The sequence below is a fragment of the Bombina bombina genome, chromosome 3, assembly GCF_027579735.1.
Source record: "Bombina bombina isolate aBomBom1 chromosome 3, aBomBom1.pri, whole genome shotgun sequence".
NCBI classification, from domain to species: Eukaryota; Metazoa; Chordata; class Amphibia; order Anura; family Bombinatoridae; genus Bombina; species Bombina bombina.
The window spans coordinates 1,228,051,722-1,228,067,041 of record NC_069501.1 but is presented as its reverse complement, the minus strand read 5'-3'; the positions used below and the strand labels follow the sequence as shown (position 1 = coordinate 1,228,067,041).

The following is a 15,320-nucleotide window of genomic DNA, read 5'->3' as shown; positions in this document are numbered from 1 at the left end:
TTTACCTAAGGTTGTGAATTCTAACAACCTTAGTAGAGAAATTGTGGTTCCTTCATTATGTCCTAATCCTATGAATTCTAGGAGAAATCATTGAATTCTTTGGATGCTGTTAGAGTTTTGTATTATTTGTCATCTTTTTCCGGTTCTAGAAAAGGCCAGAAAGCTTCTGCCATTTATTTGGCATCTTGGTTGAAATCTTTATTTCATCATGCTTATGTCGAGTCGGGTAAAACTCCGCCTCTAAGGATTACAGTTCATTCTACTAGTTCAGTTTCTACTTCCTGGGCGTTTAGGAATGAAGCTTTGATTGATCAGATTTGCAAAGCAGCAACTTGGTCCTCTTTGCATACTTTTTCTAAATTCTACCATTTTGATTTGTTTTCTTCTTCTGAAGCAGTTTTTGGTAGAAAAGTACTTCTGGCAGTGGTTTCAGTTTGAATCTTCTGCTTATGTTTTTCATTAAACTTTATTTTGGGTGTGGATTATTTTCAGCAGGAATTGGCTGTCTTTATTTTATCCCTCCCTCTCTAGTGACTCTTGCGTGGAAAGATCCACATCTTGGGTAGTCATTATCCCATACGTCACTAGCTCATGGACTCTTGCTAATTACATGAAAGAAAACATAATTAATGTAAGAACTTACCTGATAAATTCATTTCTTTCATATTAGCAAGAGTCCATGAGGCCCGCCCTTTTTTGTGGTGGTTATGATTTTTTTGTATAAAGCACAATTATTCCAATTCCTTATTTTATATGCTTTCGCACTTTTTTCTTATCACCCCACTTCTTGGCTATTCGTTAAACTGAATTGTGGGTGTGGTGAGGGGTGTATTTATAGGCATTTTAAGGTTTGGGAAACTTTGCCCCTCCTGGTAGGAATGTATATCCCATACGTCACTAGCTCATGGACTCTTGCTAATATGAAAGAAATGAATTTATCAGGTAAGTTCTTACATAAATTATGTTATTCAGAAGTCTGATTTAAAGGGACACTAAACCCAATTTTTTTCTTTTATGATTCAGATAGAACAGCAATTTTAACCAACTTTCTAATTTACTCCTATTATCAATTTCTTCTTCGTTTTCTTGTATCTTTATTTTAAAAAGCAGGAATGTAAGCTTACAAGCCGGCCCTTTTTTCTTCTATAAGGTACGACGAGTCCACGGATTCATCCTTTACTTGTGGGATATTATTCTCCTGCTAACAGGAAGTGGCAAAGAGCACCACAGCAGAGCTGTCTATATTGCTCCTCCCTTAGCTCCACCCCCCAGTCATTCTCTTTGCCTACTCTAAGTACTAGGAAGGGTAAAGTGAAAGAGGTGATAAAATATTAGTTTTTAATTTCTTTAAGCAAGAGTTTTTTGTTTTAAATGGTACCGGTGTGTACTATTTACTCTCAGGCAGCAGATGGATGAAGACTTCTGCCTGGAGGATGATGATCTTAGCATTTGTAACTAAGATCCAGTGCAGTTCCCACAGAGGCTGAAGAGTACAGGAAACTTCAGTGTGCGGAACGTTTTCATGCTATACAGCAGTGAGGTATGTTCAGTCAATTTTTCTGGAGAGACTGTGTATTTCAGAAAGGCTGACAGTATCCCCATGAGGGTAAGGGTAAGCAGTAATCCTAAGAGCTATAGACAGGCATTACTAAGCTTGCATAAGGGGCTAATTAAAAAATGGGTGACACTGAGTTTTGAATGTTTGTGGGCAAACGTTTTATGAACTGGGAGTGCTGTTAACGTTTTTGGGCAACTTTATTGAGGGTACACTTGGCTTTTTTGGGTCTCGGAACCCACATGGGTAGTTTAAAACCGCTCTGGTGCTGTTCTTTGAGGCTGTAGAGACATTGAGTGAGATGGGTGGGGCCTATTTTCACGCCTCAGATGCTCAGTTGTTTTCACTCAGCAAACAGCAAGCTCCAACTTCTGAGGGCCCTTGCGAATGTTTTGGGCCAAATCGAAGCTTTAACCCCATATTTACTATCCCTGAGGGCAGGTAGGCGCCACAACAAGGCTGTGGCAAGGTGCTGGGGGTGTTTTTTTCCGGATTTAGGCCTCATTTCAATCCGGTTTGCACATTAAAGGGTTAAATGTTAAATTTCCTTGTAGGGCAAACTTAACTACACACATTGAGTCTGCTTGCAAAAATTTTAAAAATGTGGTGCATTTTAAAGCAGTTTTGCAGAACGTGTATGCTTTTTTTTCTCTTAAAGGCGCAGTACCATTTTTTAAGATTATTTTTTTTCACTAAATAAAGTGTTTTCATGCTTGTTTGTAGTCATTACTAGCTTGTTCAACATGTCTGACATTGAAGAAAGTAATTGTTAAGTATGTTTAGAAGCCATTGTGGAACCCCCACTTAGAATGTGTCCCTCATGCACTGAAAGGTCAATAAATTGCAAAGAATATATTTTAGCTACTAAAAGTATGTGGCAGGATGATTCTCAGTCAGAAGGGAATCAGTTTATGCCATCTAATTCTCCCCAAGTGTCACAACCATTAACGCCCGCACAAGCGACGCCAAGTACTTCTAGTGCATCTAATTCTTTCACCCTGCAAGATATGGCCGCAGTTATGAATACTACCCTCACAGAGGTTTTATCTAAGCTGCCTGGGTTGCAGGGGAAGCGCAGTAGGTCTGGTGTGAGAACAAATGCTGAGCCCTCTGACGCTTTATTAGCCATATCCGATGTACCCTCACAATGTTCTGAGTTGGGGGTGAGGGATTTGCTGTCTGAGGGAGAGATTTCTGATTCAGGAAAGATGTTCCCTCAGACGGCTTTTAAATTTAAACTAGAACACCTCTGCTTATTGTTCAGGGAGGTTTTAGCGACTCTGGATGATTGTGACTCTATTATAGTTCCAGAGAAATTGTGTAAAATGGACAAATTTCTAGAGGTTCCTGCCTACACTGATGTTTTTCCGGTCCCTAAGAGGATTTCGGACATTGTTACTAAGGAGTGGGATAGACCAGGTATTCCATTCGCTCCCCCTCCTGTTTTAAGAAAATGTTTCCCATATCAAACACCATGCGGGACTCGTGGCAGACGGTCCCTAAGGTGGAGGGAGCTATTTCTACCCTGGCTAAGCGTACAATTATACCTATTGAGGACAGTTGTGCTTTCAAAGATCCTATGGATAAAAAATTAGAGGGTCTCCTAAAGAAAATATTTATTCATCAGGGTTTTCTTCTGCAACCTATAGCGTGCATTGTTCCTGTAACTACTGCAGCTGCTTTTTGGTTCGAGGCTCTGGAGGAGGCTCTGGAGGAGGCTCTTCAGGTTGAGATCCCATTAGATGATATTCTAGATAGAATTAGGGCTCTCAAGCTAGCTAATTCTTTCATTACAGATGCCGCTTTTCAACTGGCTAAATTAGCGGCAAAGAATTCAGGTTTTGCCATTTTACCGCGTAGAGCGTTATGGCTTAAGTCCTGGTCTGCTGATGTGTCATCAAAATCTAAGCTTTTAGCCATCCCTTTCAAGGGTAAGACCCTATTTGGACCAAACAAAATAATTTTCGTTCCTTTCGAAACTTCAAAGGTGGTCCCTCTACCTCTTCCCCTGCTGCAAAGCAAGAGGGGAATTTTGCTCAATCCAAGTCAGTCTGGAGACCTAACCAGACTTGGAACAAGAGTAAACAGGCCAAGAAGCCCTCTGCTGCCACTAAGACAGCATGAAGGGGTAGCCCTTAATCCGGGACCGGATCTAGTAGGGGGCAGACTTTCTCTCTTTGCTCAGGCTTGGGGAAGAGACGTTCAGGACTCCTGGGCTTTAGAAATCGTAACCCAGGGGTATCTTCTGGATTTCAAAGATTCTCCTCCATGGGGGAGATTCCATCTTTCTCAATTGTCTGTGAACCAGACAAAAAGAGAGGCGTTCTTACGCTGTGTAGAAGACCTATATACCATGGGAGTGATCTGCCCAGTTCCGAAAACAGAACAGGGGCAGGGGTTCTACTCCAATCTGTTTGTGGTTCCCAAAAAAGAGGGAACCTGAAGACCGATTTTAGATCTCAAGATCCTAAACAAATTCCTCAGAGTCCCATCCTTCAAGATGGAGATCATTCGGACTATTTTACCAATGATCCAGGAGGGTCAATATATGACCACCGTGGACTTAAAGGATGCGTATCTACACATCCCTATCAACAAAGATCATCACCAGTTCCTCAGATTCGCCTTTCTGGACAAGCATTACCAGTTTGTGGCTCTTCCTTTCGGATTGGCCACAGCTCCCAGAATTTTCACAAAGGTGCTAGGGTCCCTTCTGGCGGATCTAAGGCCGCGGGGCATAGCAGTGGCGCCTTATCTAGACAATATCTTAATTCAGGCGTCGACTTACCAACTAGCCAAGTCTCACACGGACATCGTGTTGGCTTTTCTAAGATCTCACGGGTGGAAGGTGAACGTAAAAAAGAGTTAACTTATCCGCCTCAAATGAGTTCCATTCCTGGGAACTCTGATAGATTCGGTGGACATGAAAAATTTTCTGACGGAGGTCAGGAAATCAAACATTTTAACCACCTGCTGAGCTCTTCATTCCATTGCTCGGCCGTCAGTGGCTCAATGTATGGAGGTAATCGGACTAATGGTAGCGGCAATGGACTTAGTTCCGTTTGCTCGCTTGCATCTCAGACCACTGCAAATATGCAGGCTCAAACAGTGGAATGGGGATTATGCAGATTTATCTCCTCCGATAAATCTGGATCAAGAGACCAGAGACTCTCTTCTTTGGTGGTTGTCACAGGATCATCTGTCCCAGGGAATGTGTTTCCGCAGGCCAGCGTGGGTCATAGTGATGACGGGCGCCAGCCTATTGGGCTGGGGTGCAGTCTGGAATTCCCTGAAAGCACAGGGTTTGTGGACTCAGGAGGAGGCTCTCCTCCCGATAAATATTCTAGAACTGAGAGCGATATTCAACGTGCTTCAGACGTGGCCTCAGCTGGCTTCGGCCAGATTCATAAGATTCCAGTCGGACAATATCACGTCTGTAGCATATATCAATCATCAGGGGGGACCAAAGAGTTCTCTAGAGATGATAGAGGTTACCAAAATAGTTTGATGGGCAGAGACTCACTCTTGCCATCTATCAGCAATCTATATCCCAGGAGTGGAGAACTGGGAAGCGGATTTCAGACTTTTCATCCGGGGGAGTGGGAACTCCATCCGGAGGTGTTTGCACTATTGATTCAGCAATGGGGCACACCAGAATTGGATCTGATGGCGTCTCGTCAGAACGCCAAACTTCCTTGTTACGGGTCCAAGTCAAGGGATCCTCAGGCAGTACTGATAGATGCTCTAGCAGTACCTTGGTCGTTCAACCTGGCTTACGTGTTTCCACCATTTCCTCTCCTTCCTCGTTTGATTGCCAGAATCAAACAGGAGAGAGCTTCAGTGATTTTGATAGCACCTGCGTGGCCACGCAGGACTTGGTATGCAGACCTGGTGGACATTTCATCTCTTCCACCATGGACTCTGCCACTGAGACAGGACCTTCTGATTCAAGGTCCGTTCCAGCATCCAAATCTAGTTTCTCTGCGGCTTACTGCTTGGAGATTGAACGCTTGATTTTATCCAAGCGGGGTTTCTCTGAAGTCGGTCATAGATACCTTAATTCAAGCTTGAAAGCCTGTCACTAGGAAAATGTATCATAATATATGGCGTAAATATCTTTATTGGTGTGAATCCAAAGGCTACTCATGGAGTAAGATCAGGATTCCTAGGATTTTGTCCTTTCTCCAAGAAGGATTGGAGAAGAGGCTTTCAGCTAGTTTTCTTTCATGTAATTAACAAGAGTCCATGAGCTAGTGACGTATGGGATATACATTCCTACCAGGAGGGGCAAAGTTTCCCAAACCTTAAAATGCCTATAAATACACCCCTCACCACACCCACAAATCAGTTTTACAAACTTTGCCTCCAAGGGAGGTGGTGAAGTAAGTTTGTGCTAGATTCTACGTTGATATGCGCTCCGCAGCAAGTTGGAGCCCGGTTTTCCTCTCAGCGTGCAGTGAATGTCAGAGGGATGTGAAGAGAGTATTGCCTATTGAATGCAGTGATCTCCTTCTACGGGGTCTATTTCATAAGGTTCTCTGTTATCGGTCGTAGAGATTTATCTCTTACCTCCCTTTTCAGATCGACGATATACTCTTATATTTACCATTTCCTCTACTGATTCTCGTTTCAGTACTGGTTTGGCTTTCTACAAACATGTAGATGAGTGTCCTGGGGTAAGTAAGTCTTATTTTCTGTGACACTCTAAGCTATGGTTGGGCACTTTATTTATAAAGTTCTAAATATATGTATTCAAACATTTATTTGCCTTGACTCAGAATGTTCAACTTTCCTTATTTCCAGACAGTCAGTTTCATATTTGGGATTATGCATTGAATTATCATATTTTTTCTTACCTCAAAAATTTGACTTTTTTCCCTGTGGGCTGTTAGGCTCGCGGGGGCTGAAAATGCTTCATTTTATTGCGTCATTCTTGGCGCGGACTTTTTTGGCGCAAAAATTTATTTTCCGTTTCCGGCGTCATACGTGTCGCCGGAAGTTGCGTCATTTTTTGACGTTATTTTGCGTCAAAGATGTCGGCGTTCCGGATGTGGCGTCATTTTTGGCGCCAAAAGCATTTAGGCGCCAAATAATGTGGGCGTCTTTTTTGGCGCTAAAAAATATGGGCGTCATTTTTGTCTCCACATTATTTAAGTCTCATTATTTATTGCTTCTGGTTGCTAGAAGCTTGTTCTCTGGCATTTTTTTCCCATTCCTGAAACTGTCATTTAAGGAATTTGATCAATTTTGCTTTATATGTTGTTTTTTTCTTTTACATATTGCAAGATGTTCCACGTTGCAACTGAGTCAGAAGTTACTACAGGAAAATCACTGCACAGTGCTGGAGCTACCAAGCTAAGTCTGCTATAAACTTTTGGTATCTGTTTCTCCAGCTGTTATTTGTATTGCATGTCATGTCAAACTTATTAATGCAGATAAAATTTCCTTTAGTACTGTTACATTACCTGTTGCTGTCCGTCAACATCTAATTTTCAGAGTGTTCCTGATAACATAAGAGATTTTATTTTTTAAATCCATTAAGAAGGCTATGTCTGTTATTTCTCCTTCTAGTATACATAAAAGTCTTTTAAAACTTCTCTTTTTTTCAGATGAATTTTTAAATGAACATCATCATTCTGATACTGATAATGGTTCTTCTGGTTCAGAGGTTTCTGTCTCAGAGGTTGATGCTGATAAATCCTTGTATTTGTTCAAGATGGAATTTATTCGTTCTTTACTTAAAGAAGTGTTATTTGCATTAGAAATAGAGGATACTGGTCCTCTTGATACTAAATGTAAACGTTTAAATAAGGTTTTTTAAATCTCCTGTAGTTATTCCAGAAGTGTTTTATCTCCCTGATGCTATTTCTGAAGTAATTTCCAGGGAATGGAATAATTTGGGTAATTTATTTACTCCTTCTAGACGTTTAAGCAAATTATATCCTGTGCCATCTGACAGATTAGAGTTTGTTGGGACAAAAATCCCTAAGGTTATGGGGCTGTCTCTACTCCTGCTAATGTACTACTATTCCTATGGCAGATAGTACTTCATTTAAGGATCCTTTAGATAGGAAAATTGAATCCTTTCTAAGAAAAGCTTACTTATGTTCAGGTAATCTTCTTAGACCTGCTATATTTTTAGCGGATGTTGCTGCAGCTTCAACTTTTTGGTTAGATGCTTTAGCGCAACAAGTAACAGATCATAATTTTATAGCATTATTATTATTCTATAACATGCTAATAATTTTATTGGTGTTACCATCTTTGATATCATTAGAGTTGATGTCAGGTATATGTCTCTAGCTATTTTAGCTAGAAAAGCTTTATGGATTAAACTTGGAATGCTGACATGTCTTCTAAGTCAACTTTGCTTTCCCTTTCTTTCCAGGGTAAATAATCATTTCGTTCCTTTCCTCACAAGGAACAAAAGCCTGATCCTTCATCCTCAGGAGCGGTATCAGTTTGGAAACTATTTCCAGTTTGGAATATATCCAAGCCTTATAGAATCCTATAGCCAGCTCTTAAGTACCTATGAAGGTGCGGCCCTTATTCCAGCTCAGCTGGTATGGGGCAGATTACGTTTTCTTCAAAGAAATTTGGATCAATTCCGTTCTTAATCTCTGGTTTCAGAAACATTGTTTCAGGAAGGTACAGAATTGGCTTCAAGTTAAGGCCTCCTGCTAAGAGATTCTTTTCTTTCCCGTGTCCCAATTGACACAGCAAGGCTCAGCATTTCTGAAATGTGTTTCAGATCTAGAGTTGGCTGGAGTATTTATGCCAGTTCCAGTTCTGGAACAGGGGCTGGGGTTTTATTTTATCTCTTCATTGTACCAAAGAAGGTCAATTCCTTCAGACCAGTTATGGATCTATCATTATTGAATCGTTATGTTAGGATACCAACATTCAAGATGGTTACTGTAGGTCTATCCTGCCTTTTGTTTAGCAAGGGCATTATATGTCTACAATAGATTTTCAGGATGTGTATCTGCATATTCCGATTCATCCAGATCACTTTTTGTGTCTGAGATTCTCTTTTTAGACAAGCATTACCAGTTTTGTGGCTCTACTATTTGGTCTAGCCTCAGTTCCAAGAATTTTTTTCAAAGGTTCTCGGTGCCCTTCTTTCTGTAATCAGAAAATAGGGTTTTGGTTTTTCCTTATTTGGACGATATCTTGGTACTTGCTCAGTCTTCTCATTTTCGAAGAATCTCATACGAATCGACTTGTGTTGTTTCTTCAAGTTCATGGTTGGAGGATCAATTTACCAATCAGTTTATTGATTCCTCAGACAAGGGTAACCTTTTTAGGTTTCTAGATAATTTCAGTGTCTATGACTCTGTCCTTGTCAGACAAGAGAAGTTTAACATTGATATCAGCTTGTCAAAACCTTCAGTCACAATCATTCCCTTTGGTAGCCTTATGCATGGAAATGTTGGATCTTAGGACTGCCGCATCAGATGCGATCTCCTTTGCTCGTTTTCACATGCGACCTCTTCAGCTCTGTATGCTGAACCAATGGTGCAGGGATTACTCAAAGATAACTCAATTAATATCTTTAAACCGATTTTACGACACTCTCTGACATGGTGGACAGATCACCATCGTTTAGTTCAGGGGGCTTCTTTGTTCTTCCGACCTGGACTATAATCTCAACAGATACGAGTCTTACAGGTTGGGGAGCTGTGTGAGGGTATCTGACGGCACAAGGGGTTTGGGAATCTCAGGAGGTGAGATTTCCGATCAATATTTTGGAACCCCGTGCAATTTTCAGAGCTCTTCAGTCTTGGCCTCTTCTGAAGAGAGAGTTGTTCATTGTTTTCAGATAAGACATTGTCACAACTGTGGCATACATCAATCATCAAGGAGGGACTCACAGTCCTCTGGCTATGAAAGAAGTATCTCGAATTTTGGTTTGGGCGGAATCCAGCTCCTGTCTAATCTCTGCGGTTTATATCCCAGGTATGGACAATTGGAAAGCGGATTATCTCAGTCGCCAAACGTTGCATCCGGGCGAATGGTCTCTTCACCCAGAGGTATTTCTTCAGATTGTTCAAATGTGGGAACTTCCAGAAATAGTTCTGATGGCTTCTCATCTAAACAAGAAACTTCCCAGGTATCTGTCCAGATCCCGGGATCCTCAGGCGGAGGCAGTGGATGCATTTTCACTTCCTTGGAAGTATCATCCTGCCTATATCTTTCCGCCTCTAGTTCTTCTTCCAAGAGTAATCTCCAAGATTCTGAAGGAATGCTCGTTTGTTCTGCTGGTAGCTCCGGCATGGCCTCACAGGTTTTGGTATGCGGATCTTGTCCGGATGGCCTCTTGCCAACCGTGGACTCTTCCGTTAAGTCCAGACCTTTTGTCTCAAGGTCCTTTTTTCCATCAGGATCTGAAATCCTTAAATTTAAAGGTATGGAGATTGAACGCTTGATTCTTGGTCAAAGAGGTTTCTCTGACTCTGTGATTAATACTATGTTACAGGCTCGTACATCTATATCCAGAGAGATATATTATAGAGTCTGGAAGACTTTTATTTCTTGGTGTCTTTCTCATCATTTTTCTTGGCATTCTTTTAGAATACCGAGAATTTTACAATTTCTTCAGGATGGTTTGGATAAGGTTTTGTCCGCAAGTTCTTTGAAAGGACAAATCTCTGCTCTTTCTGTTCTTTTTCACAGAAAGATTGCTATTCTTCCTGATATTCATTGTTTTGTACAAGCTTTGGTTCGTATAAAACCTGTCATTAAGTCAATTTCTCCTCCTTGGAGTTTGAATTTGGTTCTGGGAGCTCTTCAAGCTCCTCCGTTTAAACCTATGCATTCATTGGACATTAAATTACTTTCTTGGAAAGTTTTGTTCCTTTTGACCATCTCTTCTGCTAGAAGAGTTTCTGAATTATCTGCTCTTTCGTGTGAGTCTCCTTTTCTGATTTTTCATCAGGATAAGGCAGTGTTGCGAACTTCTTTTGGATTTTTACCTAAAGTTGTGAATTCCAACAACATTAGTAGAGAAATTGTGGTTCGTTCATTATGTCCTAATCCTAAGAATTCTAAGGAGAAATCGTTGCATTCTTTGGATGTTGTTAGAGTTTTGATATATTATGTTGAAGCTACGAAATATTTCTGTAAGACTTCTAGTCTATTTGTTATCTTTTCCGGTTCTAGGAAAGGCCAGAAAGCTTCTGCCATTTCTTTGGCATCTTGGTTGAAATCTTTAATTCATCTTGCCTATGTTGAGTCGGGTAAAATTCCGCCTCAGAGAATTACAGCTCATTCTACTAGGTCAGTATCTACTTCCTGGGCGTTTAGGAATGAAGCTTCGGTTGACCAGATCTGCAAAGCAGCAACTTGGTCCTCTTTGCATACTTTTACTAAATTCTACCATTTTGATGTATTTTCTTCTTCTGAAGCAATTTTTGGTAGAAAAGTTCTTCTGGCAGCGGTTTCAGTTTGAATCTTCTGCTTAGGTTTTTCATTAAACTTTATTTTGGGTGTGGATTATTTTCAGCAGGAATTGGCTGTCTTTATTTTATCCCTCCCTCTCTAGTGACTCTTGTGTGGAAAGATCCACATCTTGGGTAGTCATTATCCCATACGTCACTAGCTCATGGACTCTTGTTAATTACATGAAAGAAAACATAATTTATGTAAGAACTTACCTGATAAATTCATTTCTTTCATATTAACAAGAGTCCATGAGGCCCACCCTTTTTTTGGGGTGGTTATGATTTTTTTGTATAAAGCACAATTATTCCAATTCCTTATTTTATATGCTTCGCACTTTTTTTCTTATCACCCCACTTCTTGGCTATTCGTTAAACTGATTTGTGGGTGTGGTGAGGGGTGTATTTATAGGCATTTTAAGGTTTGGGAAACTTTGCCCCTCCTGGTAGGAATGTATATCCCATACGTCACTAGCTCATGGACTCTTGTTAATATGAAAGAAATGAATTTATCAGGTAAGTTCTTACATAAATTATGTTTTTTAAAGGGACAGATATCTGCTTTATCAATTCTACTGCACTAGCGTCTGGCAGATGTTCCAGACGTTCAGTCCTTCTGTCAGGCTTTAGTTAGATTCAAGCCTGTGTTTAAACCTGTTGCTCCGCCATGGAGTTTGAATTTAGTTCTTAAAGTTCTCCAAGGGGTTCCGTTTGAACCTATGTATTTCATAGATATTAAGCTTCTATCTTGGAAAGTTCTGTTTTTAGTTGCCATCTCTTTGGCTTGAAGAGTTTCTGAACTATCTGCATTGCAATGCGACTCGCCTTATCTTGTTTTCCATGCTGATAAGGTGGTTTTGCGTACCAAACCAGGATTCCTTCCTAAGGTTGTTACTAATAGGAATATTAATCAGGAAATTGTTGTTCCGTCTCTGTGTCCTAATCCTTCCTCTAAGAAGTAGCGTCTGTTGCACAACTTGGACGTGGTTCGTGCTTTGAAATTTTACTTGCAAGCAACCAAAGATTTCCGTCAAACATCTTCTTTGTTTGTTGTCTATTCTGGAAAACGTAGAGGTCAAAAAGCTATGGCTACCTCTTTCTTTTTGGCTGAAAAGCATCATCCGTTTGGCATACGAGACTGCTGGACAGCAGCCTCCTGAAGGAATTACAGCTCACTCTACTAGAGCGGTGGCTTCCACATGGGCTTTTAAAAATGATGCTTCTGTTGAACAGATTTATAAGGTTGTGACTTGGTCTTCGCTTCATACCTTTTCCAAATTTTCCAAATTTGATACTTTTGCTTCTTCTGAGGTTATTTATGGGAGAAAGGTTCTTCAAGCAGTGGTGCCTTCTGTTTAACCATCTGTCTTGTCCCTCCCGTTCATCCGTGTCCTGTAGCTTTGGTATTGTATCCCACAAGTATGGTACGACGAGTCCACGGCCCGCCCTGTCATTTTAAGACAGATTATATTTTTTTATTTTAAACTTCAGTCACCTCTGCACCTTGTAGTTTCTCCTTTTTCTTCCTGTAGCTTCGGTCGAATGACTGGGGGGTGGAGCTAAGGGAGGAGCTATATAGACAGCTCTGCTGTGGTGCTCTTTGCCACTTCCTGTTAGCAGGAGGATAATATCCCACAAGTAAAGGATGAATCCGTGGACTTGTCGTACCATAGAAGAAATTAATTTATCATGTAAGCAAAAATTTACTTTTTTAGTTCAGCACCTGGGTAGCTCTTGCTGATTGGTGGCTAAATATAGATTGATTGATATATATACAGTGTGTGTGTGTGTATATATATATATATATATATATATATATATATATATATATATATAATGAGAGAGAGAGATGTGTATATATGTGTGTGTGTGTGTGTATATATATATATATATATATATAACATTTCTAGAAAGCTAGATTCATCTGTCATAAATAGGAAGCTCCTGCCCAGTTAACAAAGGAGCTTCCAGTAGGCTTATAAGCCTCAAAACCTTATTACTCTAAAAGTAATAGACTTTTTGTATGAAAAACATATTCTCATGCTCGCGAGGCTGCGTATGTGCAAATACACACTCATTGCACAACTGTAGTTCCCATGACCTAATCTTCTACCAAGATACTCCATTAGTCTATATGGATCTTACAAAGGTCAGGGCCACAGATGCTCCTGGTCTTCAAATAGAGGCTGGACTTGCTAAATTCTTGGTTCAGAAACTCTGCAATCGTTTGTCAACGTCTCTTCAAAAGCTTCACCTTCCATTTCCTTCTCAACCTGTAACAATTCATCCAGCTATTTGTTACTTCAACTCAGCTTCTTGCCCCCTATCTGACCCTCCTACAACTCCAGTTATTATTATTCTTCATCGGTTACATAGTAATTCATTTTGTTTGGATTTATACAAAACTGTCTGTTAATCCCATTACATATTACAAACATCATATCACCTTCCTGAGGCCCCCAGCATTGTGGTTTTTAATTGATTCCTATTATGTTTAATGTACAGATGTTACCTCTTTGGTCACTGCTGTCTTTGAGGTTGTATAAATATACAGTGAATGTTTATCTTCCCCCTAGATGTACTAATAATCTCTTAAACTGATAGGTGTTTGTGCTTAAACTGACACTCAATTCAAAATTAAACTTTCATGATTCAGATAGAGCAACAATTTTAAAAAACTTTCCAATTTACTTCCATTAACAATTTGTGCACAGTCTTTTATATTTACACTTTTTGAGTCACCAGATACTACTGAGCATGTGCAAGAATTCACAGAATGTACGTATATGCATTTGTGATTGGCTGATGGCTGTCACGTGATACAAGGGGAGTGGGAATAGACATAACTTTGAAATTTGTCAGAAAAAAAATCTTCTTATTTAAAGTTCAGACTAAGTGCTATTGCATTGTCTTTTTATCATGCGTTTGTTGTTTATGCAAATCTACTGTATTTACTGGTCCTTTAAATGGATAGGAAAGTCAAAATTAAACTTGCATGATTCAGAAAGAGTCATTTTAAGACACATTCTCTTGGGTATCTTTTGTTGAAATAGAATACGCACATAGCCTACACTAGTGGAAGCTGCTGCTAATTGGTGCCTGCACACACTCTTATGAGTCCCTTATGATTGGCTAACTATATGTGATCAGCTAGCTGTCAGTAGTGCAGTTTCTTCAGCAAAGGATAACAAGATAATGAAGCAAATTTGATAATGAAGCAATTTGGAAAGTTTTTGTTCTATTCAAACCATGAAAGAAAATGTTGGGATTTCCTGTCCCTTTAAGTCGTCTGTCTAATCACTAGAAATTAATATTAAAACTTCATTTTTATTTTATAGGTTTCCTTTGTATCCTAAAGGAGGAGAAAAGCTGCAGTTTGACTATGGAGTCTACCTCCTCAACAAAAATATTGCTCAGGTTTGTATTGATTTTTGTTACAAATGAATATATTCACCACCCAACATATTCTGAAGTGAGTGACGTGGGTGGGTGTGTAGCGCTGCTATGTATGTTTACTTGATCTGATTTGTTGGGACTAAAGATATATTCTGAATATAAATAACCTACTGCAATTATCTAAGCAAGCATTTCCTTCTGTTAAATTGCACCTTCATCTTATTTTGTACATCAGGAATTAACTGACATTGCAAACGATTTACATGCTAAATGTTTTAAAAACGTTCAGAACTATAATTGTGTTAAAATAACATGCATGGTTTTACAGGCTCAGGACACACACAAGGTGAAAAGTCTCTGAAAGGGACAGTCTTCTCCAGAATTGTTATTGTTTAAAAAGATAGATAATCCCTTTATTACCCATTCCCCAGTTTTGCATAAACCAACACAATTATATTAATATACATTTCTCTTGTTAAGTGTAGTCAGTCCACGGGTCATCCATTACTTATGGAATATATCTCTTCCTAACAGGAAGCTGCAAGAGGATCACCCAAGCAGAGCTGCTATATAGCTCCTCCCCTCACATGTCATATTCAGTCATTCTCTTGCAGCCTAACTAAAGATAGGTCGCTGTGAGAGGTCTGTGGTGTTTTTTAACTTAGTTTATTTCTTCAATCAAAAGTTTGTTATTTTAAATGGCACCGGAGTGTGCTGTTTGTTCTCAGGCAGCATTAGAAGAAGAATCTGCCTGCGTTTTCTATGATCTTAGCAGACGTAACTAAGATCCACTGGCTGTTCTCATCTGAGGAGTGAGGTAACTTCAGAAAAGGGGAATAGCATGCAGGGCCCCCCTGCAAAAGAGGTATGTGCAGTAAATTATTTTTCTGAGGAATGGAATTGACTGAGAAAATACTGCTGATACCAAT

The 15,320-nt window shown here is 39.9% G+C and overlaps 1 protein-coding gene across 1 annotated transcript in view; it reads left to right on the top strand.

Moving 5' to 3' along the window:
* Window positions 1-15,320, top strand: part of UVRAG (UV radiation resistance associated) — a gene marked incomplete in the record, with an annotated part of 561,854 nt that overhangs the window by 417,284 nt on the left and 129,250 nt on the right. The window contains 1 exon segment of the mRNA XM_053708703.1: window positions 14,334-14,412. Within this exon segment, the coding sequence (XP_053564678.1) occupies window positions 14,334-14,412 (79 nt within the window).